The sequence below is a fragment of the Podarcis pityusensis genome (assembly GCF_964106645.2).
Source record: "Podarcis pityusensis genome assembly, chromosome: 8".
In the NCBI taxonomy this organism is placed as follows: domain Eukaryota; kingdom Metazoa; phylum Chordata; class Lepidosauria; order Squamata; family Lacertidae; genus Podarcis; species Podarcis pityusensis.
In genome coordinates, this window is record NC_138033.1 from 81,098,042 (window position 1) to 81,125,648 (window position 27,607).

A 27,607-nucleotide genomic window follows, 5' to 3' on the forward strand; every position below is an offset into this window, starting at 1 on the left:
ATGTCGCAGTCCTCAAACACTCTGCACTGCAACTGGGAGAAAGCTGCACTCGCCGAGCTCAGGCGATGCTGGATTTCGGCACCAAAATATATTAAATGGTGGAAGGAAACACCCGAAGCATCCCAGTGAAGAATGGTAGTGCTCTGTGGCCATGGAACGCTGACCAACTTCTGCAGGAAATCTAGGAACAAAAACAAGACCCTTGGTCCATCCAGCCCAGCCATGCCTACACTGACTGGCAGAAGCTCTCTCCAAGGTTTCATTTTTTTAAAAAAATGATATTTATTAAAATTTCAAAAAAAATACAAGAATTACACAAAAACAGAAAATAAAAAATACAAGAAAATACAAGATACAGAAAAAAGAATAACAAAACCCTTATTAAGTACCAAATTAGACTTTTTCCCCCTTTTGAATCCAATTTAATCCTACTCACGGGTAGTTGTTTTCAAAGTCCAATTGTCCCAGAAAAAAGGCAGCGCTCTCCGGTAACAGCTTCGCGGCTTCGCTCCACAGAAGAAGCACTTAGCTCACAGCACCACGCCACCCCCACTCCGCTCCGGAGCCCGTTGCCGAGCTCCTTTTGCAATTGGGGGGGGCGCAAACAGTGCCCGCTGAGTCCCACGGTCACAGGCTTCACCCGCCTGTGATTTTTGGAGGGTCCCCGCTGCGCCGTAGCGGTACAGACCCAATTTCCGTAGAGCCGGTTCCCTCCGAATCAGAGGGAAGCAGCCATTACCGATGGCGCCACCCCGGAAGTCCACTCTCTCCAAGGTTTCAAGCAGAGAGCCTTTGCCCACTCCTGCCTGTTGGGGACTGAACCTGGGAAATGCAAAGCAGTTGCTCCATCGCTGAGGAGGGTGCCAGGTGGTCTGAGGCTGATTTAAATGATCAAGCACCGGTCCTTCAAGAGGGGCTGTGATGCCAAGAGACATACTGATGGGGATATTGTAAAACAAAATTCACAATGCTTGCTGAGCCTGCCTGTAGCCTAAATCCAGTGCCCAGGCTGGCAAACTTGTACGCAGAGCAGATTCACGTGGCAAGAGCAATATGGGGCATTCTCCCCTTGCCCCATTTCTAGGGATGTAGGGATGCAGGTGGCGCTGTGGGTTAAACCACAGAGCCTTGGGCTTGCCGATCAGAAGGTCGGCGGTTCGAATCCCCGCGACGGGGTGAGCTCCCGTTGCTCGGTCCCTGCTCCTGCCAACCTAGCAGTTTGAAAGCACGTCAAAGTGCAAGTAGATAAATAGGTACCACTCCGGCGGGAAGGTAAACGGCGTTTCCGTGCGCTGCTCTGGTTCACCAGAAGCGGCTTAGTCATGCTGGCCACTTGACCTGGAAGCTATACGCCGGCTCCCTTGGCCATTAAAGCGAGATGAGCGTCGCAACCCCAGAGTCGGTCACGACTGGACCTAATGGTCAGGGGTCCCTTTAACTTTACCTTTTAAGGAGGCAGCAATTTCCGTTTTTTCTGAAGTTGTTTTTATTAAGTTTTCCAAAATTTCACACATAATAAAAACTCCCTTCCCTGACTTCCCAGCCCCTTTTCATGGTGTTTCTAGTTTTCTCCCTCTAAACCTTAACAAAACTACTATAATATTTAACCCCTCCTGTTGCTCATCATTCAAATCCTCCTCACGGGTCCAGCCCCCGGACAGCTCCCCCCCCCAGACGACATCTGGAAGCTGGCCCTTTCCAGAGCAACTCCTTAAGTGCCTCGCTGTGACAAAAACAAACCAACCCCAACCTCTCTCACCACCAAAGGAACACAAGTGAACAACACAAGCAACGCTGACACCAAACTCTACATACATTAAACATAATAGAAACACCGCCACCCGACCCCACCCCTATCCATCTTCCCTCTCTCCACCCCCCTTTCTTTTTTCTTTTTTCTCTTCTTCTCCCCCAATGCCTCAACAAATGAAACGGATTTGTAAAAATGTTACATGGAAAAAAAAATACGAGGCACTACACTTCTGTAAAACAAGAAAATCCTTAATAAAATATTTTTTAAAAAACAAAAAACAACAGAGCAAATTCCTCCCTGCCCCAGCTTGGAATCTGCCTTCTGTTTTGGCTGGTCTTGTGGCGGATGCATTCACATTTTGGGTAGACCACCCCTTGTGCCCTGGCGGGGTGACTCTGGGTCAACCGGCTGCGAGTGCTTCTTAAAAAAAAAAAAAAGAAGAAACACAAGAACAAATTGCACAGGATTCCCTGCCCCGATGCTATTCCAGGCTCTTCTTAATGGGATTCTCAAGTAATTTGTGAGCATTAAAGAAGAAAACAAAGTAGGGGTATCACCCCTGCCAGTCAGTGCAGGCAGTACTGAGATAGATTGGGCAGAGGTGCTGATCCATCAGCTTCCTAGAGTAAGCTACAGTACCGGTGCCAGCAGCTAGATGCAGGCAAGCGGTTTGTGTGCTCCCCTAAAACACGTTTATTAGGAAGAGAGCCCTGTGGATCACAACAGGACCTACAGTGGTACCTCGGGTTAAGTACTTAATTTGTTCTGGAGGTCCGTTCTTAACCTGCAACTGTTCTTAACCTGAAGCACCACTTTAGCTAATGGGGCCTCCTGCTGCCGCCGCGCCACCGGAGCACGATTTCTGTTCTCATCCTGATGCAAAGTTGTTAACCTGAAGCACTATTTCTGGGTTAGTGGAGTGTGTAACCTGAAGCATCTGTAAGCTGAAGTGTATGTAACCCGAGGTACCACTGTACTTCTGAGCGAGTGTGCCCAGGATCTCACAACTGGGCCCTTTTCACAGCCCCCTGCTAAGGGACCGTCCCAACCGCCTGCAGCAAGGAGCCCCTTCAGCAAATTTGTGGGCTGCATCAAGAAAACATTCTGTTTGCACAGACCCAGAGTCAATATGTTTTCCTGGACGAACGCTGCGTTCCAGTGTTCTGAGAGGCCGGACGGCATTCTTCCTCCCAGGCTCAAGAAACTCTGTTTATTCCCCACCCCACCCCCCTGATCATCACCAGTTATCTTCATTTTCCTATTCAGGAAGTTTAAAAAGCACCCCCCCCCCAAGTAAGATGCTCTGTCCGGTCAACTTGTTTTTGTCATCCTCAGCCTGCTCTGGGCCAAGTGGGGGAAAGTCCAAACTTCATATGGGCAGGCCTCCAAGGGATAATTTGTCAGGGGCCACCAGAAGACCAGAAGCTTTTCTCTCTCACACAGTTTTTGCTACCCTCCTTTCTCTCTGTCACCCCCCTTTTTCATTCTCTTTTTCGGCCACTCTCTTTCTTTCCTTCTATCTGTTGATCTACCTGTCAGGTGCTGGTTTGGTTGCTCGAGAGCAAACAGGGAAGACTCCAACTTGTCTTTTCCAGGCTTTATTATCCGTACAAACTATTTACAGTGCAGAGTGTCGCAAGTCCATGTCTGCTCAGTCGCTGGCAGAATCTGGGAGTGGGCGGTCCTTATACCTTCCCCAGCATAACAGTCGTGTGACCCCCATCCTTCTCCTCCCCTCTCTGCGCCCAAACCTACTGCGCAGAGTGGGCGCTGGCAAAGGGGGACTTGCCTCCCCTCCGCTTTGCTCAGGCTGGGTGCTGAGGCTCCCCCTAGCATTTTCTGATCCCTGCGCCCCTTCCCCACTGGAGGCGGGGCTTCCCTCCTAGCCAGAGGAAGTACTGCTTCACAAGATATTCAGAGGCTCCCCTGGAACACAACTGCCCTTCCACCTCTCACCTCTGGGCTGATGGCAGTTCCCTGACGCTACCCATCTATTGATCTTCCTTTTTCTTTTTTTAAATATATTTTTAAATTAAGTTTTACATAACAAATTTAAATTCAAACACATCATTCACCTCTTCAATTAGGATTCTCTGAACCCCTTGACTTCCCTCTGCCTTTCCATGGTTACCATTATAAATCTTTCTTTCTTCTGCTTTTATCTTATCTTCTCTAATTCATAATTCATTTTTCCAAAGTTTTTTGTACGTTACAAGCAATACAGTGGTACCCCTGGATACAAACGGGATCCGTTCCAGAGCCCCGTTCGCATCCAGAAGCAAACGTATTTCGCCGCTTCTGTGCATGCGCGTGACGTCATTTTGAGCGCATGCGCAAGCGGCGAAACCCGGAGGTGATGCACTCCATTACTTCCGGGTTGCCACGGAGCGCAACTCAAAGGCGCTCAACCTGAAGCGCATTCAACCCAAGGTATGACTGTACTCAAATCCTGCCAAAGTTTTTCCATCTACATGTATTGATCTTTCAATCTATTGATCAGCTATCAATCTTCTTTCCTTCTTCCTTCCTTCCTTCCTTCCTTCCTTCCTTCCTTCCTTCCTCCCCCCTCTCTCCCTCCCACCCATTTTCCTTTCCCTTTCTGTCACCAACTTTCCCTCCTCCATCACCCCCCTCTTTCCATCTCCCCAGGCTGTCAAGGGAACAATCTGCATTGCTGCTGCCACAAAGGGCTGTACTGATTGCTTGCAGAGGGATTTTGAAATTAGGCCGGGGCCACATAAAACTAGGTCAATGTGCCGCAGGTCTCCCGCACGCCCCTTATATGGCATGGGTGCAGATTCCTCCCCAGCTTTTTTGCACCCATATTCCACCCCAATGCTCTAGGCAGCTTCGTACCCCAGCCCAACTGCAGCCGAGGTTGCTACGATTCCTCAGGTATTTTTAATTTGCGCTACGACATTTTTAACTGGGCTGCCGCCAGTGTGAGGACTGAGGCAACAAACATCCGACCTGCATTCTATTCAGTTGTTTTTTTGGTCTTCTCTCCTAACAAATTGGTCCTTTCCCCTCTATTTGACAGTGCTGGGTATTTTTAAAAATTGTTTTAGTGAGTTATAATGTATGTTTAACTCATGTGTAATGTTTTATTATGTTTTTATATATGTTGGAAGCCGCCCACAGTGGCGTAGCGTGGGGGGTGCAGGGGGGGCCGGCCGCACCGGGCGCAACATCTGGGGGGGGGGGCGCACTCGCACTCGCAGCTCTCTGCCCCTACTAAAATCCACGGGTTAGGGGGCGCAAATTACTTGCCTTGCCCCAGGTGCTGACAACCCACGCTACGCCACTGGCCGCCAGAGTGGCTGGGGCAACCCAGTCAGATGGGCGGGGTACAAACAAACAAACAAACAAAATTATTAAATCTATATGTTTGTTCTATTTATGCTTCATTGTTTTTTTAATGAGTTCTCTTTCCCCACCCCTGTCTCTACTTTTTAGCTGTCAGCCACCTTGAGTTTCTGTCAGGGAAATAGCCAGGATATAAATGATGATGATGATAATAATAATAAAATAAATAAATAAAATAAAATAAAATAATATTGACAGACGCACCAGGGGGGGAACTGAGGATGTTCGTGGGCTTTACTGCTGTGCAATGGGGAAGGGCTGCCAGCCACGGGGCTGATCCTGCCTCAGAGCCTTATTTCAGGCTTTCTCTCAGGGATTAGCTCACAGCTTGGGCAGCGGAGGCAGGAAAAATGTATGGGGGGGCGGAGAGAAACTCATCCTCTCCATCACACCAAGTATCTGCCCTACCATGTTCAAACTCTTTATTATTATTATTATTTCATTAGGTAACAATTACACGCTGCTTGATTTTAAGCCCTCCTCAAAGCAGTTGGAAGGATAAACTCATCCATAAGAAAAACCAACAACGATCATTTAAAGCTTTTGAAAAGTTAAAATAACGATCGACTGAAAAAACAGATTAAAACTCGCGTCAACTTTCTAAACGTCTGGGTGGGCTCGTCTAAACAAAAACGTTTTTAGCAAGTGCCAAAAAGAGCACAGCAAAGGGGCCTGCTAGATATCAAGGGGCAGGGAGTTCCAAAGTGCCCTTTTTTTTACTTTTCATTTTTACAAATGCGGAACGGGTTTATGTGGCCCCTGTAAAGGTGAAGGGACCCCTGACCATTAGGTCCAGTTGTGACCGACTCTGGGGTTGCGGTGCTCATCTCGCTTTATTGGCCGAGGGAGCCGGCGTACAGCTTCCGGGTCATGTGGCCAGCATGACTAAGCCGCTTCTGGCGAACCAGAGCAGCGCACGGAAACGCCCTTTACCTTCCCGCCAGAGTGGTACCTATTTATCTACTTGCACTTCGTGCTTTCAAACTGCCCTTCTGCCATTGCTCCCCGCAGACGTACAACACGAATGCCCAGGTCCCAGATAGCGCTGGCACAGCCACGGCTTACCTGTGTGGGGTGAAGGCCAACGAGGGGACGCTGGGGGTCAGCGCGGCTGTGACGAGGTCCCAGTGCAACACCACGGCGGGGAACGAGGTGACTTCTATCCTCAAATGGGCAAAGGCGGCAGGTGAGTGGGACAACGGGTCCAAAATCAGGGGTGTCCAGTGGCTCCTTCCGACAGATAACTTTTACTGCCAGAGTTGGGTGAAAATTTATTTATTTATTTTAAAGCCAATTGCTGTTTGGAAGCAACGTTGTTTGTGTGCCCTCTGAATGCAAAAGTGAAAAGTTACTGGTGCTTTTCTGGGGGCAGGGATGCAACTCAGGGACAGAGCCTCTGTTTTGTAGGCAGCAGGTTGCAGGTTCAATCACGGGGGGCTAGATTCCCAGAGAGCAGCTGCTTGTCAATGTCAGAGAAACTGATCTAGATGAGTCAGTGGCCTGACTTGATCCAAGGCAGCTTCCTATGTTCCCAGACTCTCCAAGTCTGGGATTTTCCAGGGATTTTCCAGGGACAGTCCCAGATTTACAGAAGCCGTCCCGGTTTCTAATTTGATCCTGGAATGTCCCACTTTTCCTTAGGACATCCCTATTTTCATCAGAGAAATGTTGGTGGGTATGGAGTTACATGACCCCCGAGCCAAGGAGATAAGTAACTATACAGTGGTACCTTGGAAATCGAATGGAATGCGTTCCGGAAGTCCGTTTGACTTCCAAAATGTTCGGAAACGAAGGCATGGCTTCTGATTGGCTGCGGGTTCCAAAGAACGTTCACAAACTGGAACACTCACGTGTTTGGGAGCTAAAACGTTTGAGTTGCAAGGCATTCGCCAACCAAGGTACGATTGTACAACCTTCAGAAGACAGCCCTGTATAGGCATGTTTTTTTAATGTTTAAAGTTTTATCATGTTTTTATATATGTTGGAAGCCTCCCAGAGTGGCTGGGGCAACCCATTTAGATGGATGACGTATAAATATTATTGTTATTACGGCATAAAGGTAAAGGGACCCCTGACCATTGGGTCCAGTCGCGGCCGACTCTGGGGTTGCTCATCTCGCTTTCTTGGCCGAGGGAGCCGGCTTGCAGCTTCCAGGTCATGTGGCCAGCATGACAAAGCCGCTTCTGGCGAACCAGAGCAGCGCACGGAAACACCGTTTACCTTCCCGCCGAAGCGGTACCTATTTATCTACTTGCACTTTGACGTGCTTTTGAACTGCTAGGTTGGCAGGAGCAGGGACTGAGCAACGGGAGCTCACCCCGTCGCGGGGATTCGAACCGCTGACCTTCTGATCGGCAAGCCCAAGGCTCTGTGGTTTAACCCACAGCGCCACCCGCGTCCCTATTACGGCATAGGATGTCCCTATTTTGATGGGAGAAATGTTGGAGGTTATGTGTTCCTGTTTAAGCCAGCCCTTCCTTCTGAACCATGAGGAGTAGAATTTTGATTTTTTTTAAAGGAAGGACCGTAGCTCAGTAGGAGGAGGGGCACAGCCCACAGTCTACATAAAGAGGCCTGGAAGATCACATCTGGTGATCTAAGGCTTCCCCACCCCTGTTGACATCCTAATAATAAATTTGGTTTATTACTCACCCTTCACCCTAAGGCCCCAGGGCAGGTCATAACAATTCAAAATGCACCAGCTTTGAAACACATTGCAAGAGTAAAGCTCGCTGGTTGATAAGGCATTTTGAAAATCATGGGCTTTGAGAGATAAATGCTTGCTTATTATTCTGTTAACAGCACAATCAAGAGCAAGTACCTCCAAATTAAATGTGGCTTATTCCCAAGGGTACATAAGATGGCAGCTTAGGCTTTACCATCACTCAGCCTGTTATCTGCGCTTTTAAGACAAGGCCTGGCTTTTATCAATACTTTTTTTAAAAATCCATTTGTTCAATATGGGGCTTCAGTGAAAAGGTGCTGGAATTTTCCACTTTTCTCCCCAAATGGGGGAAGCATTTTTATTTGTGGGTCTTTCCAGATCCAGAGCTGAACGTTGGGTTTTGCTCTCATTCTTGTGTGAAAATAGGTGGGCTTTTTTTTAACCGCCAAGCAAAAGTTTCCTCTTAAAACTTCACTTAGTAACAGATCGCAGATAGCTTTCTGGAAGGGTGTCAGAATACTTTAACCACAATAAGTGCATTGTCTGGGACAAGAGCTGGACTTGAGACTGGTTTGATACGCAAGCAAAACAGAATCTTCGAGTCCAAGTTTTTGCAGCATTGGAGAGAAGGGCTGTATTAAAAGCCCAGTGGCAAAGCACATCAATTTGCACATGGAAGGTACCTGGTTTAATCCCTAAAATTGCTTGATAGGCCTGGAAACAGCTATCTGGTTGCTACTAGCAGGTGGCGCTGTGGGTTAAACCACAGAGCCTAGGGCTTGCCAATCAGAAGGTCGGCAGTTCGAATCCCCGCGACGGGGTGAGCTCCCGTTGCTCAGTCCCTGCTCCTGCCAACCTAGCAGTTCGAACACATGTCAAAGTGCAAGTAGATAAATAGGTACCACTCCGGCGGGAAGGTAAACGGCGTTTCCGTGTGCTGCTCTGGTTCGCCAGAAGTGGCTCAGTCCTGCTGGCCACATGACCCGGAAGCTGTATGCCAGCTCCCTCGGCCATTAAAGCAAGATGAGCACCGCAACCCCAGAGTCGGCCACGACTGGACCTAATGGTCAGGGGTCCTTTACTTTAACCAGGATGGCTAAGCTTTGCCTTTGTGGTTGGAGGCAGCCATGCTTCCAAATACCAGTTTCTGCTGGAAGCCACAGGAGGGGAGAGGGCTCTTGTGCTCAGTTGGGTCCTGTTTGTTGGTTTCTCCTTGGGGCATCTGGGTGACCCCTCTGGGATCAGCACACTGGACTACACGAGCCATTGGCCAGATCCAGCAGCCAGGCTCCCCATTCATTCTTAACAGGAAGGAGCGTCTCCACCCCCATTGTTCTGCCCGGATACTGAGGTCCAGTGCCGAGGGCCTTCTGGCAGTTCCCCCAACAGGGAACCAGGCAGAGGGCCTTCTCGGTAGTGGCACCCGCCCTGTGGAACGCCCTCCCACCAGATGTCAAAGAGAAAAACAACTACCAGACTTTCAGAAGACATCTGAAGGCAGCCCTCTTTAGGGAAACTTTTAATGTTTAATAGGTTATTGTATTTTAATATTCTGTTGGGAGCCACCCAGAATGGCTGGGGAAACCCAGCCAGATGGGCGGGGTATAAATAATAAATTACTATTGTTGTTGTTTAGTCGTTTAGTCGTGTCCGACTCTTCGTGACCCCATGGACCAGAGCACGCCAGGCCCTCCTGTCTTCCACTGCCTCCCGCAGTTTGGTCAAACTCATGCTGGTAGCTTCGAGAACACTGTCCCACCATCTCATCCTCTGTCATCCCCTTCTCCTTGTGCCCTCCATCTTTCCCAACGTCAGGGTTTTTTCCAGGGAGTCTTCTCTTCTCATGAGGTGGCCAAAGTATTGGAGCCTCAGCTTCAGGATCTGTCCTTCCAGTGAGCACTCAGGGCTGATTTCCTTCAGAATGGAGAGGTTTGATCTTCTTACAGTCCATGGGACTCTCAAGAGCCTCCTCCAGCACCATAATTCAAAAGCACCAATTCTTTGGCGATCAGCCTTCTTTATGGTCCACCTTTATGGTCCAGCTTATTATATTATTATTATATTATTGTTATAACAGTCTAAGGCAGCTTCCAGCACCCCTGGACTGCATCCCCTGGTAAGTACCAGGAGCATCTGAGCAGATACAGGAGGGCCCTGGATTGACCTTCTCCAGGTGAGGCTGGGAACATCTCCTGCCTGAAATGAGCGTAGCACAAGGTCTGAATCATAGAGTTGGAAGGGACCCTGACGATCATCTATCAGTGTTTCCCAAACTTGGGTCTCCAGCTGTTTTCGGACTACAATTCCCATCATCCCTGACCAGTGGTCTTGCTAGCTAGGAATGATGGGAGTTGTAGTCCAAAAAAAACAGCCGGAGACCCAAGTTTGGGAAATGCTGAATTCCAGTCCACCCCCTGCAATGCAGGAATAGACAGCTGGCCCTTATGGGGATTGAACCTGCAACCTCTGCGTTACATCTGTTCATGATAGAAAATCTGTGTGATTATACATATATGAGAAAAATTCCACCAGGATATTTATAAAACGGGAAGCGCTAAGTCACGCTGCTCAAAGAAGCGGCCCTCTTTATCGTCGCCGCTGAAATGTTTTGGAGGAGCCAAAGGCTCTGATCCTTCCTGTTGTTGTTGTTGTTTTAAATGAATAAACAGATGGAAAATGCCAAGAAAACATTGCTTTTGAAAAATGCATTCTGTTGATGCTGAAAAAACAACAACCAATCCAACGTTTTGGACATGAGTCCATAGTTAAATGTCTGAAGAGAAACCTGTTTGATCGCTGTCCCTTCATGGCCCAGCTGGTTTGAGTGGCCTCGGTGGTCACACTGTGATTTTGGGGTGTGAGCTGGAACAAAATCAGATCAAAGCCTGACATTTGCAGGTGCCCACACTCGGAACCTCTCTGCCCACTTTTTCTCTCTTTCTGCCAAACAGAGCGCCTCTTTCCATGGATCAGCTGGAAACCGCGATTAAAAATAAACCCTCGGGTTCCCCCTCGACGGGGGTGTGTGCCCCCAGCTCCAATTACAAAGGAGGCTTGTGCCTGGCCTTGCCTTTATCCATGCTGCCCCCATGGGGCTGGTGCAGAGAGACGGTGGGGGAGAAGGAAGGAAGTGCGAAAAGCGAAGGGATGATCTGGAGGAGACACAGAGCGCAGTTGTTCTGCTTGTTCTCCGTGGGCTCCGAGGGACAGGCGAGGAGAGCCAAAAATCACTCTCGGCAAGATGATTAACTCCGCAGAGCGGAACAATGTTTAACCGGCTGTGTCGATAGACAGAATAATGTGTTTTCAGCAGCACGGTTTGACCCCGTTGCATGCCCAAGATGTGAGAGGGGTCATTTAGCTTGGGAGAAGAGGGGAGGGAGTTTGGTGGCGTCTTGCCCAGAAGGGGTTTTTTTGAGCTTGGCTTCTGTGCCCGCTGAGTTTTGCCAAAGTTCATGCCGTCGGCCCTGGAAAGCCTCGGCCTCCAGGCCTCCAGGATGAAGAGCGCATCTTTGCCTTGACGGTGCGCTTCCTTTGCTTCTCTGGTCCCAGGCAAATCTGTGGGCATCGTCACGACAACGCGGGTCAACCATGCCACGCCGAGCGCGGCCTATGCTCACTCTGCCGACCGGGACTGGTACTCCGACAACGAGATGCCCCCTGAGGCCATCCAGCAAGGCTGCAAAGACATCGCATACCAGCTTTTCGAAAACATCCCAGACATTGAGGTGAGCGCGGGTCAGCCAAGAACAGCTGCGGAACGGTTTTAATATAAGAGGGGAAGAAGGGCAATGAAGAGTGGACAGGGTGGAGGGGACCTGGATAGCTCTGTTGGTTAGAGCATGGTTCTGATAACTCCAAGGTTGCAGATTTGATCCCCATATGGGAAAGCTGCATATTTCTGTATTGCAGGGCATTGGATCCTTAACAATGCTTTTTTGGGGAGGGGGACATGGGGGTATGCATACCCCTAAACAATTTGTGAATCTACGTTTGGCCACATTGAGGGGCAGTATTTCAATATGAGTAGGAAAATGAGTAGGAAAATAGGGACGCGGGTGGTGCTGTGGGTTAAACCACTGAGCCTAGGGCTTGCCAATCAGAAGGCTGGTGGTTCGAATCCCCGTGATGGGGTGAGCTCCCGTTGCTCGGTCCCTGCTCCTGCCAACCTAGCAGTTCAAAAGCACGTCAAAGTGCAAGTAGATAAATAGGTACCGCTCTGACAGGAAATTAAATGGCGTTTCTGTGCGCTGTTCTGGTTCGCCAGAAGCGGCTTAGTCATGCTGGCCACATGACCTGGAAGCTGTACGCCGACTCCCTCGGCCAATAAAGCAAGATGAGCGCCGCAACCCCAGAGTCGGCCATGACTGGACCTAACGGTCAGGGGTCCCTTTTTAGGAAAATGAGAGTACCCCTAAACATTTTTATTTTACTTTTTAAGAAAAAAGCACTGATCCTCAGGGTCCCTCTAGAATTCTATGATTCTATGGATACCAAAAGTGGGGAATATAAATGAAATCACAGCGTATTTGGGGTGATTCTATCTCTCTTTGATGAGCCAATGTAGTGGTTAAAGCAGGGGTCAGCAAACTTTTTCAGCAGGGGGCCGGTCCACTGTCCCTCAGACCTTGTGAGGGGCCGCACTATATTTTTTTGAGGGTGGGGATGAACAAATTCCTATGCCCCACAAATAACCCAGAGATGCATTTGAAATAAGAGGACACATTCTACTCATGCTGATACCCCAACCGTCCACGGGCCGGATTTAGAAGGCAATTGGGCTGGATCCGGCCCCTGGGGCTTAATTTGCCTACCCATGGGTTAGAATAATAGAATCCTAGAATTGTCGAGTTTGATGGGACCCCCTAGGGGTCATCTAGTCCACCCCCTGCAACGCAGGAATCTCAGCTAAAGCATCCATATCAGATGGTTGTCCAACCTCTGCTTTAAAAACCTCCAAGGAAAAAGAGTCCATCACCTTCTGAGGGAGGCCGTGCCACTGTCAAACGGCTCTTAATGCCAGGAAGTTGATCCTTTTTTGTAACTTGAAGCCATTGGTTTGAGCCCTACCCTCCAGAGCAGGAGACCACAAACTCGCTCCATGTGACAACCTGTCAGATATTGGAAGACGGCTCTCCTATCTCCTCTCAGTCTTCTCTTCTCCAGGCTAAACATCCCCAGCTCCTTCAAACATTCCTCATAAGGCTTAGTTTCCGAACTCTCCACCATCCTGCTCTCTTCCCCCTCAGTTGTAGAGGTCCCTGGGTGAGACCTTGGGCCAGTCCCTGCCTCTCAGCCTAACCTACCTCGCAGGATGGCTGTTGCGGGGATTAAACAAGGAGAGGCAGAACGATATACAGTCATACCTCATGTTACGTTTGCTTCATGTTACGTTTTTTCAGGTTGCGTCCCGTGGTGACCTGGGTTACTTCCGGGTTTCACTGCTTGTGCATGCACAGTAGCGCTAAATCATGCTTCACGCATGCGCACAAGCACCAAATCACGCTGCTCACCTGTGCAGATACGGTGCTTCAGGTTGTGGGCTTTTCATGTTGCGAACGGGCCTCTGGAACGGATCCCGTTCGCAACCAGAGGTGCCACTGTACACCACTTGGAGCTCCTTGTTGGGAATAGACGGGCTGGAAATACAGCAAATGAAGGAATTTGGGCCCTTGGATTAATAATAATAATAATAATAATAATAATAATAATAATTTTATTATTTATACCCCACCCATCTGGCTGGGTTTCCCCAGCCCTGTCCCTAGGGCCCACCCCTCAATGGTCTTCCCCCTGAATGTTTTTGCCTGACTGGTACCTGTCCCTGGACTCAGATAATGCCTCTTGCCTGCATGAATGGAGGCCAGAGAGGGATGCGTGGAAACTAGCCTACTGCGCGAAGGGAAAAATTCACATCAATTGCTCCATCTGCTTTTGCCCCACCCCTGGCATGTGCCAACCCCCCCAGAAGGCAATGCGTCCCTTGGGGTTTCTAAAGGCTCCCCACCCCTGAGATGAGTGGTCCATTTAGCTCCCAGCACTGTCTCCTGAGACTGCAGAACAGCTCAAGCTCTGTCGCAAGCCTAATAATTATTCTATTTTGTGCAGAATGTACTATGCCGTACGTGGAAAACCACGGCCCTTCCTCGGGCGTTACTCTCGCTCTCTGGTTTCGGTAGCAAGCAGTTATTTCGGAGAGCCAAGGTGGGTGGGTGCGAGAGGGACACAAAAGGGAGGATCCAGCTCTGGGTGGATTTATTGCATTTTCAGTCCTGCTCCAAGGAGATCAGGGCGACTGAAAACGGCCTCCCTAACCCCATGTTATCCTCAGGCTAACCTTGTGAGGTATGCTAGGCTGAGTTCAAGGGTCACATGACCTCGTGGGAAACCTTTCCAGGATCACATGACAGTGGTGCATAAGTGGGCGGAGCAATGGATGTGAATCTTACATTTGTACCCTTGGATGAGAAGCTCCCTAAGGCGTACTTCTTGAAGCAATATTTGAAGCACAGCAGTCCTTCAAAATTCACACTTCTCCAGATTTTGCAAGGCACTTCTACAAGCAAACAATAAGCACAACAAAATGCATCCTATTCTGGGGAAATTGCTTGCAGAACCTTGTTTATTATTCTGATTATGATTATACTGATGAATTTTCACAAAGATCGAAACAACAACAGCTCAAATTGCTGTGGAGATGTGGAGATCTGAATTGAAGACTGGAAAATTTAGAAAGCCAGGGAAGCGGAAAATTGACAGAATATTTAATCCCTGCCCCCAGCTCCCCTCAGATCTTTCATTTAGGGTGGGTGGGTGGGAAAAGCCTGCCTTCTTTCTCTCAACGCTTCATGGTGCATAGAACATATACAAATTGAAATTGGTTAAAGCATGAGGAGTCTTACAGCAACAACAAAAATCTTTCTTTTTTAAAAGGAAACACCTTAAATTAGAGATTGTGGGGTGAATTACCATCTAAAGACTTGGCTAGGTCTTGGGAGAAAAACCTCTCTGTCTGTCTGTCTTGCAATGAGCTGAAAAACGGGTGGGATGAATGAAACAGAATCACCCATCCCACAACATTCACAGAAAAACCTCCTGTTTCTTTCAGGCAAATGTGGTTCTCTCCTCCTCCTCCTCCTCCTCCTCCTCCTCCTCCTCCTCCTCCTCCTCCTCTTCTTCTTCTTCTTCTTCTTCTTCTTCCTCCTCCTCCTCCTCCTCCTCCTCTTCCTCTTCCCTTCTTCCCTTCTTGCCTTGCATTGCAACTTTCTTTGCAAATCTTGGAAGTTAAACCAAGAAGCGGTTTGTCTCCCTGTGAGTCACAATGTTTCCTTGGTTGTGCATAAAGGATCATCTTTCTGCCCTTGAATCCTGCTCTTGTGGAAGATACACTACTGCTGTCCTGATTTGGTTCCCTTTTATTGAAAGCTAAAATCTCTAGCCCAGATGGCTAGAGGGGTGGGCTGTATAAAAGTTGAGGAATCAGGTGACAGCCCTATGTTTTATCAGTTGCACAGATATTTCATCTGGAAGAGGGTGGGAAAGGAATTTGGTTCGGGATCTGTACTTCCCGAAAGAATAAACACACCTAATCGCAGCTACTCTTCAAAAGCCCCACTTCTCTGAATTTTGCAATGCCAAATGTTCCTGATGGATAAAAGTTTATATTGAAGGGAAATGCATTAGTGGAAAGGACATACCAAAATCTGCTGGCAAACCTTAGGGGTAATTGCATGGGGGGAAAACGTAGCCTAGAAGAAATTTGCATTCGGATACTGGCAAAATTTTCCGGGGACGTTAACGAAAAACTGCAAAGCGGTGTGAGAATGTGGAGAAGTAGAGATTGGAAAAATGAGGAAAACCCCAAATGGGTGACTTCATCTATTCCTTGCCTGGAACAACAGCCAGGCTCTTGGCTGGCTGAGAAGGATAGACCGAGGTTAGAAGCTTTTGGCGTTTCCCAAGCAGCTGATTTAACTATATGCAGATCAGCTCAAAGAAAGCTTTCAGAGCTGCGAGTGGAAAAGTTGTGCGAATCGGCGGCTCTGAGGGGGGCGAGAGGGGAGGCCCTTGAGAATGCAACCCAAGAAAGTCTCCGGCAGTGCAGACCCTTCCTCCTCCTCCTTCACGCCGGACCAGAGAGTCTGAATTGTGTCTCTGTTTCCCACAACAGCTGTTCTCGTCCTCTGCCTTGCAAACCAAAGAGGCGAGAGAATGCGAGTGAGCAGGGTGGCCTCTTCCCAGTCCCTGCCTGCACCTGGCACTCGGGCAACGAGCCCCTGTTGCTATTCAGGCCCACTCTCTCGAGGACCCAGCCAGCAGCCCCCACCTCCCAGGCCCGTTTCCCCCAAACACAGGAAGCTGGCAAGGGCGAGAGAATGCCAGGAGGCCAGAGGGCAACTCTCTGCAGATGCACTCCACGTTCAGGGCGAAGAGAAGCTTGAAAGATGCGCCGTGGTGCCGTGCGTTAATCTTTTATCTGGGCCATTGTAGCAGAGCGCATCGGTTGCATCGTCACAGCAGGGCACCCAATGCCAGCTGGCACAGCTTGCCCAAAAGCACAATCAATGCTTATTGTCTCAGGCAGTGGGTACAGCAGGAGGGGACACAGCTCCCCCTGGTGGTGGAATGGTGCCAGCAGCGCCTAGAGGCGATGCTGATGTCTCTGTGGGCCGATGTTCGCACAGGAGGTTCTGCGGGCAGCAATGGAGGTGTTGGATGACGGGTTGTAGCTGGGCACCCATTTGGTGCCTTGTGTGGCTGGTCTGGTCTGAAATGCAGGAATCTTAACCAAGGTGTCCATGATAGACGGCTATCTTAAAAAACTCAAAGGAAGGGGAGTCCATAACCTTCCGAAGGAGACCGTTCCCACTTAGTCAGAATCTCTTTTCTTGTAATAATAATAATAATAATAATAATAATAATAATAATATATTATTTATACCCCGCCCATCTGGCTGGGTTTCCCCAGCCACTCTGGGTGGCTTCCAACAAAGTATTAAAATACAGTAATGCGTTAAACATTAAAAGCTTCCCTAAACAGGGCTGCCTTCAGATGTCTTCTAAAAGTCTGGTAGTTGTTTTTCTCTTTGACATCTGATGGGAGGGTGTTCCACAGGGCGTGTGCCACCACCGAGAAGGCCCTCTGCCTGGTTCCCTGTAACTTGGCTTCTTGCAATGAGGGAACTGCCAGAAGGCCCTCGGCGCTGGACCTCAGTGTCCGGGCAGAACGATGGAGGTGGAGACGCTCCTTCAGGTATACTGGAGCGAGGCTATTTAGGGCTTTAAAGGTCAGCACAGACACTTTGAATTGTGCTTGGAAACATACTGGGAGCCAATGTAGGTCTTTGGAGCCATTAGTTCGAGTCCTACCCTCCAGAGCAGGAGAAAACAAGCATGTTCCCTCTTCCACACTACAGCCCTCAAAATGCAGAGAATAGCCACCCAGAGGTGGATTTAGGGGGACGCGACCAGTTTGGTTGCATCGGGTGCAGAGCAGTGCTGCAACTATGATGTAGAATGGAAGGCTTGAGGCAGGGTGGGGACGCCAAATTTTGGCATTGCCCAGGCCGCCGCTGAAATTTGAGACCCCAAGATCTGCCATTGTCAAAGACCTTCTCTTCCGCCATGAATTTGTCTAATCCTCTTTTAAAGTCATCCTAGTGTGTGGTCATCGCTGCTTCCTGCCGCTGGGAGTTCCATAGTTTTAACCACGCACTACATGAAGAAGTCCTTTCTTTTATAGGTCTTCACTCTTCCAGCAGCCAGCTTCTTTGGATAGCCACGAGTTCTAGTGCTGCTCTCTGTGCCGCTCATAATTGTATAAACTTTCCTGTTGCCTCTGACTTATCTTTTCTCTAAACCTTTGCTCCCCAACAGCTCGCAATTCAGAGGTTTCAGGGACACGAGTGACGCTGTGGTCTAAGCCACTGTGCCTCTTGGGTTTGCTGATCAGAAGGTGCAGGCATAGGCAAACGTGGCCCTTCAGATGTTTTGGAACTACAACTCCCATCATTCCTGACCGCTGAGCCTGTTAGCTAGGGATGATGGGAGTTGTAGTCCCAAAACATCTGGAGGGCCGAGTTTGCCTATGCCTGATTCAGGGGTACCCTTTCCCTCTGCCATACCTGATGAAGCAACCACCAGACATCTTTTAAAGACACAAACTTTCCTCTTAACTTCCCTGCCTGAAACCCTGAGGATCCACTACTGCCGGTCAGTGTAGACAACACTGAGTTAGACAGGCCAAGGGTCTGACTCAGTATAATGCAGAGTCTTTTGGGTTTTTTAAACTCTTCAGCCTTTAAAAGTAATCAATATGCAATCAGGATCTTCCTAGTGCCCATGAACCTGGTGGCATGGCATTTTCCGGATGAAGAAGCAGGGCTTTTTCCACGCTCCTCGGAGGACTTTAATCTAACAAATGCAGAATGAAATATATACCCCCAGGGCGAAAAATTTCCAGCTGAAGCAGGAGAGAAAAAGGGGGAGAGTTGGGGGGGGGAGGAAAGGCCTGTTTCAATGCGGTGCTGGCCGCTCGCTGTGGCATTCATTCCTCTGGGTGAAGAGGCGTTTTGCAGTGCGCAGGCAAAGGAAGCCAGTTATTAGAAGCCCCTAATGTTATGCAAGCACATGGGGGCTCCTGGGTTGCCCAGAGGAGGCTGAGCCAGGCAGCTCAGAAACTCAGCTGGCTTCCCACTCCCACTTTTCTGAGGCCTTGCCATGGAATTAGATTTCTCACTGGGCAAAACCGTGCGCTCTCCTGGCAGGTTGCGGAAGGTGCTGGGTCCCCGTGCGGCTGGTGGAGGAGGAAGGACAGCAGTGAGGCACGAGTGCGAAACATAGATTTGTGCAAGAGAGGTGCTGGGGCCCAGAAGACTGGGCAGGGCCAGCCGCACCCTGCCACAAACCCCACAGAATGCTCCCCCCCCACCACAAAGGTCTGGCTAAGCCAGGCATGACCTCGCATTCCTGCTGCCTGCGGGCGCCTGGAGCGCTGCTGGGCGCCCTCCAAACAGCACTGGCCCAGGAACAGCTGGCGATGCCAGGGGAGATGTTAGCTTGGTTGCAGCAACCGTGGCAGTGCAAACAGGCTGCCCCAGCGGCCCCAGCCACCCCATGGTTTGAGCGACAGAGGTCAGTCTCCGGGCTCCTTTCACCGCTCGCATCGTCCGATGGAACCCGGCACCGCATTTCCCCCCGGGGTAAATAAATAGGGGTGGGTGTGTCTCTCTACTTCAAATAAACCCATGGCAAAAATAAAGCAAAAAGCTGAACCTGTTATTTAAGCAGCTTAATATGTCCATTAAAAAAAAAAGAAGATAATAATTTTAACTTTCTTCTGCAATAATTACATGTTGGGCGAGCCAATTCTGTTGGGTGTGTAATTAAATATTCCCCTTCAAATCTCTTTCCCCCCACCCCACAACCTGGCCCAGTTCTGCTGCACTGGATGATTCACCTTCTAAGACCCTAAATCGAAGGAGGTTGGAGTGCCAGCAAAGAAACGTAATTGTGGTCAAATAAACAGGCTCTCCGTCGCAGGCCTTCTCAGATGCAGCCCAGCTGAATTAAGCTCCTATTGGGCTGGGCAGAGAGCCTGCAAAGGACAGATTGCAGGAAGAGAGACAGTTGGGAAGCATCTCTTTTAAACCTGCAGAGGTTTATGAACCAGATGTAGGACTTTCCTTAGACTTTTCCCTTCCCTTTCAAAATGTTTCTAGTGCATAGCTGTCAACCGTCCCTTATTTGGCGGGAAACTCCCTTATCCCAGCGCCGTGTTCCGCTGCTGTCCCTTATTGATGATGTCCCTTAAATTTCCTGGGTTTCAAAGGAAGCAGCTCCTCTCCCTCCCTCCCTGCTGGCCAGGGAGGAGGGAGGCTTCAACTGTGTTGCTTGGCTGCCCAGCCCGGCCCCCTCCGGCCTCCTCTCACCAGCCTCGGCCCCCGGTAGCCTTGAGAGGAGAGTGAGGGCAACCATAGAGAAAGCAGTTCAGAGAGAGGAGGCGGAGGCGCGGGCAGGTGTTCCAAGGGCTAACCATAGAGGGGGGAAAGCGGAGGAAGGACCGCAAGCGCTTCTCCCATAGATTTGCAGTGGTAGGGTAGCATAGATGGTCTGATCTGTGGGTTTACTTCGGGCGCTATTCCCCCCCCCTTCCTCCCACCCCACCTGATGGAACTGAGAGCTGCAGATGGAGCATGAGAGAGAAGATACAGAACTGCAGCAGCATCTTCATAGCTTGGGCTTCGTTTTGCGCAAAAAGTGGTTGCTGCTTGTAGTTATTTAATTGCAGCGTTTCATCAGCTGGTGTCTTGAGCAGCAACCTCTGGAAACGAAGGGCTAAAAACCGGCGCTGCTCTCCCAAATTATCTGGTCCCTTTTAACTTCGTATTTCAGCTGGTTGACTAAAATCCCTTATTTTGGCTGCTGATCCCTTATTTTCGAGGCTGCTGGTCCCTTATTTTCAAATCTGCAACTTGACAGCTATGCTCTAGTGCCTGCTCAGCAATTCCCTTCTTGGGCCAAGTTTTCTATTAACATTCTAACACTCCACCTTTCTTATTCTGTCTGAACCGGTGCAAAGTGGAAACTGAGCAGAATGAGAGAGGAGGTTCTTTGAAACCTCATTTTGGGAGGTTTGTTTATCCACGTCTTACAACCACAATTCCTGCAGTTTTCCCACAAAACTGGAGCCAAGGTGTTCTCGTTCGTCCCAGAGTCAAAGTGGCATGATAAAATGTCCAGAACATGGAAAGGTCCTTAGATACACCCTGCTGAGTCAGACGGTGTTCTGTTTACACTGGAACAAACTGTCCACCTTGACTCGCATTCCCGGTTGCTCGCCTGCCTTATCGCGGGAGCCTGTCGGGCGCTGCAGTAGACACAGTGCCAGAACTGGGCAGGACGCAGATGCCCTAAGCTGCTTTGTTGCCCATCAGGCTCAGGACCTGCTGCTCTGGCCGGCAGCAGCTTTGCAGGGTCTTGGGCAGAGAAGCAGCACTCCAGCCAGCCTGCTCTGTAACTAGGGAGGCAGGTGGCGCTGTGGTCTAAACCACTGAGCCTCTTGGGCTTGCCAATCGGAAGGTGGGTGGTTCAAATCCCCGCGACGGGGTGAGCTCCTGTTGCTCTGTCCCAGCTCCTGCCAACCTAGCAGTTCAAAAGCACACCAGTGCAAGTAGATAAATAGGTACCGCTGCAGCGGGAAAGTAAATGGCGTTTCCGTGCACTCTGTTTTCCGTCACGGTGTCACATTGCACCAGAAGCAATTTAGTCATGCTGGCTGCATGACCTGGAAAGCTGTCTGTGGACAAACACCGGCTCCCTTGGCCTGAAAGCGAGGGAACCCCATAGTTGCTTTGACTGGACTTAGCAGTCGAGGGGTCATTTACCTTTTTTTTTTTTTTTTACCCGCTCTGTAACTCTCTGCCAGGGATTGAACCTGATGCAACACGCTGGCGACTGATACACTCACAATAATTACCAAAATAATTATACATTCTTTATCCATCTTCTGAGAAAAATACAAAACCTTGTGCAAAGCCTAAAAAGATATAGAAAACAAAAGCATTTGAAAAATCCATTGAAACCAGACATTATAAGCTCATCTTAGGTTGGGTAGTTCGTAAGTCTCTGTGGCTTTGCACAAGGTTTTGTATTTTTCTCAGAAGGTTGATAAAGAATGTATAATTATTTTGGTAATTCTTGTGTGTATATTAGTCGCCAACGTGTTGCGTGAGTCGTACTACTTCTATCAACACCACAGGTTGCATTTTCCTAGGGATTGAACCTGAGGCTTTCCTCACGTGTCTCACCACTGGCCTGTGGCCCTGCACCAAAGCCTTGCCCAGTCAGGAGGCAGGATGGCCTTGGCTCAGCCACTGGTATCTTTTATCTCAGCTGAGCACATCGTCCTCTTCCAACTGCAGCCTCAAGCTTTGCAAGCCGCTCTGAAAGTCTTTTCAATCCAAGCGATACTGTGATGTCCATACTCACCTTGCATGCCAGGTAGAAACAGACTCCTTTCCTTGCCTTCTGCTCAGGTGATTATGGGAGGGGGTCGGAAGTACATGTTCCCCAAGAACACCAGCGATGTGGAATATCCGAATGAGGAGAAGTTCAGGGGGACTCGGCTGGATGGCAGGAACCTCATTGAGGCATGGAGGAAGACAAAACCAAAGGATAAGGTAAATGGGGCATTTTTGGAACCCTCCCGGTGAAGTCTGGAGTGGCGATTATGATTGCAATGATGTTCCACCCCACCCCAATCTCGAGCAGCCAGGGGCTTTCCCAGAGTTTGATATCCTTGGGGTGAAGGTTGGCAGAGGCTGCGGTGTCTGTAGAATATACGTTTTGATTCACACAAATATCCAACCTGAGCATGAGATGCTCACGGCATTGACGCCCCAACAGATCTTGCGTCTCCATCAGTTGCTCCTTGGGGTCCAGTACAGAGCAAGCAGGTCTTTGGTCTTCCAGCTTCCAACCTGTTTCCGGCTCCGCTCTCTGTCTCTTGTTCTCCTACCTAGCAGCAAGGAGAGTGGGGTCCATGAGCCTGGAGGGAACCATCCTTCAGTTGTAGCTCTTGTGGCTCATTCTTCTGGGATGCTGATCAGGACACTTATATGGACAGCTAAGGTCAATGACTTACAAAGAAACCTGTCTAACCAGTTCAGCAACAGAATCTTCTCTTAGATCCTAACCCTCACTGGATATAAGACCTCATGGCACTGTAGTCTAAACCACTGAGCCTCTTGGGCTTGCCGATCAGAAGGTTGGTGGTTCAAATCCCCATGGCGGGGTGAGCTCTCGTTGCTCTGTCCCAGCTCCTGCCAACGTAGCAATTCGAAAGCACACCAGCACAAGTAGATAAATAGGTACCGCTGTGGCGGGAAGGTAAATGGTGTTTTCGTGTGCTCTGGTCACGGTGTTCTGTTGTGCCAGAAGCGGTTTGGTCATGCTGGCCGCATGACCCGGAAAGCTGTCTGTGGACAAACAACAGCTCCCTCAGCCTGAAAAGCAAGATTTGAGTGCCGCAACCCCATAGTCGCCTTTGACTGGACTTAACCGTCCAGGGGTCCTTTATCTTTTTTACCTTTTATAGGACCCCAAGAACTGGAAAGGACTGGGGGCATCACCCAGACTGATCCCCCCAAACCCACAACAATAATGGCAATCCCAGTTGGGGATCTGTTTGGTCCCAGTTCTCCTCCTGGTCATCCTCACACTCTACTATAGTCATGAAAACAAGCCCAGTGGCCTTGATGATCCATACAATCCCTTGGAAGTACTGCTATTGCACCTCATCACTGCACCAGTTTAGTAGACGACCACCAAAGGTGCTCCTCAGTGGCAAATTGATTCTTCTCTCTCTCTCCCCCCCCCCCCCAGAACGCCTTTTATGTGTGGAATCGGACAGAACTGATGAAGCTTGACCTGAACAAGGTGGACTATTTAATGGGTGAGTTTCTAGTTCATGAGGGGTGATCCAGAATTTTGGATTATGTTGTCAGCAATAGGCTGATGGGACTCAGCTCTGCTTCTCGTTTTCATCTGCAGGTGAGGCAGTGGAAGTACTGGACCAGGGTCTTGCCTCAGTAATGGACTGGATGAGAGCCAACAAACTGAAGCTCAATCCAGATAAGACAGAGGCAATCTTAGTGGGTGGTTTCCTAGACCAAATAGATGGGAGGCTGACTGCTCTTGAGGGAGTTACACTTCCTCTGAAGGAGTGGGTATGTAGCTTGGGGGTCCTCCTGGATCCTTTGCTGTCTCCCGAGGCTCAGGTGGCTTCAGTGGCCCCGAGTGCCTTCCATCAGCTTCAGCTGGTGGCCCAGGTGCACCCCTGTCTGGACAGAGACAACCTAACTACTGTTGTCTATGCGTTGGTAACTGTTAGAATTCCTACTCTGTGATTGCAGTCATGGGATTGTTGTCTATCACATGACGATACAGTGGTGCCTCGCAAAACGAAATTAATCCGTTCCGCGAGTGTCTTCGTCTAGCGGTTTTTTCGTCTTGCGAAGCAACCCTATTAGCGGCTTAATGGATTAGCACTATTAGCGGTTTAGCAGCTATTAAAGGCTTATCGGCTTAGCGGATTAGCTGCTAAAAGGCTATTAAAGGCTTAGCGGCTTAGATAAAGGGGGGGGGAGCGGAAAAAAAATCTCAAGACTCGCAAGACATTTTCGTCTTGCGAAGCAAGCCCATAGGGAAATTCTTCCTGCGAAGCAACTCAAAAACGGAAAACCCTTTCGTCTAGCGGGTTTTCCGTCTTGCGAGGCATTCGTCTTGCGGGGCACCACTGTATACATTTTGACTCCACAGAGTGGAAAGTGATGGAGACAGGATGTTCTTTCATTTTGCTGTCTGATGCTAGAGAGAGAGGGAGCCATGTTGCAGTGCTCCGTGTGTGCTTATATGTAAATAAAGTAGATTAGCCAAAATGCTGAGTTGCTGAGGTCTGTTACGCAAGCTGCACAAACTCTGCTGATCCCTAAGTGTGCCGATGTCTGTTGGCATCGGCCGCTGTGATTTTCGGGCTGAAGAAAGCTTCTGCAGCTCCCAAACAACTGACCAGGAGGCTTAGATTACTGCAATACATGGGGCTGCCTCTGAAGATGGCTCAGAAACTTCAGCTGGTGCAGAATTTGGCGGCTGGGTTGCCATGGCAAAGCAGTTTGAGCATATTGCACTGGCTGCCAATTAGTTTCTGGGCCCAATTCAAAGAACTGTTTTTTACCTATAAGCCCTTAAACGGCTCAGGACTGCAATACCTCAGAGACCTCCTCACCCCATATAAACCAACTTGGACTCTATGTCCATCATTTGAGGTCCTTCTTCATGTACCTAGAATCCTAGAATCATAGAGTTGGAAGAGACCACAAGGGCCATCGAGTCCAACCCCCTGCCAAGCAGGAAACACCATCAGAGCACTCCTGACATATGGTTGTCAAGCCTCTGCTTAAAGACCTCCAAAGAAGGAGACTCCACCACACTCCTTGGCAGCAAATTCCACTGTTGAACAGCTCTTACTGTCAGGAAGTTCTTCCTAATGTTTAGGTGGAATCTTCTTTCTTGTAGTTTGGATCCATTGCTCCGTGTCCGCTTCTCTGGAGCAGCAGAAAACAACCTTTCTCCCTCCTCTATGTGACATCCTTTTATATATTTGAACATGGCTATCATATCACCCCTTAACCTCCTCTTCTCCAGGCTAAACATGCCCAGCTCCCTTAGCCGTTCCTCATACGGCATTGTTTCCAGGCCTTTGCCCATTTTGGTTGCCCTCCTCTGGACACGTTCCAGTTTGTCAGTGTCCTTCTTGAACTGTGGTGCCCAGACCTGGACACAGTACTCCAGGTGAGGTCTGACCAGAGCAGAATACAGTGGCACTATTACTTCCCTCCTATTACTTCCCTATTAATTACCTCCTCCATGTGAGGTCCTGAGGGTGGCAACACAAGAACGGGCCTTATCTGCGGTGGCTCCCTGTTTGTGGAATTCTCTCCCCAAGGAGGCTTACCTGTCACCTTCATTATACACCTTTAGGCGCCAGGCAAAAATGTTCCTCTTCAACCAGGCCTTTGCCTGATTAACAGCCAATGCCCTTTTACATGTGTTGTGGGAGTGGGAGATTATTGATTTGTTTTCGTTCTTATTTTATTACAGTGGTACCTCGGGTTAAGTACTTAATTCGTTGCGGAGGTCTGTTCTTAACCTGAAACTGTTCTTAACCTGAAGCACCACTTTAGCTAATGGGGCCTCCCGCTGCCGCCATGCAATTTCTGTTCTCATCCTGAAGCAAAGTTCTTAACCCGAGGTACTATTTCTGGGTTAGTGGAGTCTGTAACCTGAAGTGTATGTAACCCGAGGTACCACTGTATGTCTTTTGTGTTTTTTTTATGTTGTGAACCACCCTGTGATCCACTGATGAAGGGTGGTATACAAATTTAATAATAAATAATAATAAATATTGTTAGGCAACATGTGTGCCTCAAACACCCTTAGCACCTGCTACCTGAAGCAGCCAGCTGACTCTGCCCAATGTTAGAGCCGGCCCTGTCTAGGATGGCTGCATGCTATGCCAGCGTTGTGGAGAAATGCAAACATGTAATACACAGACAAAAACAATATTTAAGTGAGATCAGGGACTCGAATGGAGCATGAGCGTTAACGAGGCTGTCACTCACACCTCTGGCTTTCGTCCGCAGGCCTCTTTGAGCCGATTGACCTGGTGTACGAGCTGAACAGGAACAACGAGACAGACCCTTCCCTGACGGAAATGGTGGAGGTGGCCCTCAAAATCCTCCAGAAGAACCCTCTTGGGTTCTTCCTTCTAGTAGAAGGTGAGAGGAGGAAGAGGGTGTGGAGAAGGCAAGGGACCATCGTAGGAGGGACCACTGTTCCTGCATGCTGATTCAAAGGCCAGTTATGCAGCAATTGTGGAGGGTGACAGCAGAACTAGATGAGCCATTGGCCTGATCCAGCAGGACCTTCTTATATTCTTAAAGCACCAAAGGAATGAAGAAACCCTTGGTTCATATACAACACAACACCGTGGTTTCTTTTAAGCCATTGTTGGTTTAGCAAGCCATGAGTTGCCCCACAGACAAACAAACCATGGTTTGCTTCTTCAAAGTATGGTTTGCTTTCCAGCTGCTCTTGCCCTCGTGCCTTTGTAGCTCGGTGAGCATCTGGGGTGGGGTTGCCAAGCAAACCGTGGCCAAGTTCACACATAACACCAAACCATGGTTGAAACAAACTGGATTCTGACTGTGGTCTGTTGGCGGTAAAACAACAACATATGAAACAGGTTAAGGACTGATTGTCTCTGATTTTGGTTTCTGGTGGCTGGTTTTCTTATATAAATTGCTGGTTTTATGGAAGATGTTTGTATAAATTTGTGTATCCTAACATATTGTTATGTACTGCCCTGGGAATTTCAGAATCGAATTCTGAAGGGCAGAGTACAAATTCAATTTTAGTAATGATGATAATATTTGAGTGTTGGTGGGCTCTCCTTTGCTGGAGATATTTAAGCGGAGATTGGATGGCCATCTGCCATGGATTCTTCAGCAGCAATTCCTGCATTGCAAGGGTTGGGACTAGAGGACAATTGGGGCGCTTCTTACAGTTTTCTGATTCTAATAATTCCTTCCGCAGGAGGCAGGATTGACCATGGACACCACGAAGGAAAAGCAAAGCAGGCTTTGCATGAAGCTGTGGAAATGGATCGGGCAATTGGCCGGGCTGATATCATGACCTCTTCTGAGGATACCCTGACCGTGGTTACTGCAGATCATTCCCACGTCTTCACTTTTGGAGGGTATACGCCCCGCGGCAATCCCATTTTTGGTATGTTGACATGCACACAAGCTGACACCCACAGCGTAGATGAGAGGTTAAACATGCCCTATGGTCGCAGTTTGCAACCACCTGGAGGGGCCATTCTTGACATTTAAGAGTCGCAGTAGTGTTTTCATCTCCCCCCTGTTCCCATCGTCTTTTCCCACTTCATTGCAGCTTGAAAATGTGGAGCTCTTTGTTGTTGTTTTAATGTAGAGAAAGGTGCAGTACCGAAGTACGATTCAACTACCAAGCTGGTCAGTTACTGTCATTGGAATGGAGGGGCAGGTAACTGCTTTGCCTCAGGTTGCCCAAGTTGTTGTGCTTTTTTTAAAAAAAAAATCTAAAAAGAAGAAATTTTTGAGCTATTTTTAAGGGAAATCACCCAAAACAACACTACCGACGTGGGTTGCTGTATGCCCATATTTTCCCAGACATTTCAATGATTTCCACCCAGTGTCAGGCTTCAGGGAATCCTACCCCTC

General features: G+C 49.0%; 1 protein-coding gene across 2 annotated transcripts in view; it reads left to right on the plus strand.

The window, feature by feature from the left end:
* ALPL (alkaline phosphatase, biomineralization associated) overlaps positions 1 to 27,607 on the plus strand; it is a 56,105-nt gene that overhangs the window by 21,589 nt on the left and 6,909 nt on the right. For both annotated transcript variants that reach the window (XM_081017436.1, XM_081017437.1), the window contains exons 5-10: positions 6,131 to 6,305; positions 11,337 to 11,512; positions 21,821 to 21,964; positions 23,169 to 23,238; positions 25,988 to 26,122; positions 26,940 to 27,131. In XM_081017436.1, coding sequence (XP_080873562.1) covers positions 6,131 to 6,305; positions 11,337 to 11,512; positions 21,821 to 21,964; positions 23,169 to 23,238; positions 25,988 to 26,122; positions 26,940 to 27,131 — 892 coding nt within the window. The remainder of the gene's footprint in view (positions 1 to 6,130; positions 6,306 to 11,336; positions 11,513 to 21,820; positions 21,965 to 23,168; positions 23,239 to 25,987; positions 26,123 to 26,939; positions 27,132 to 27,607) is intronic.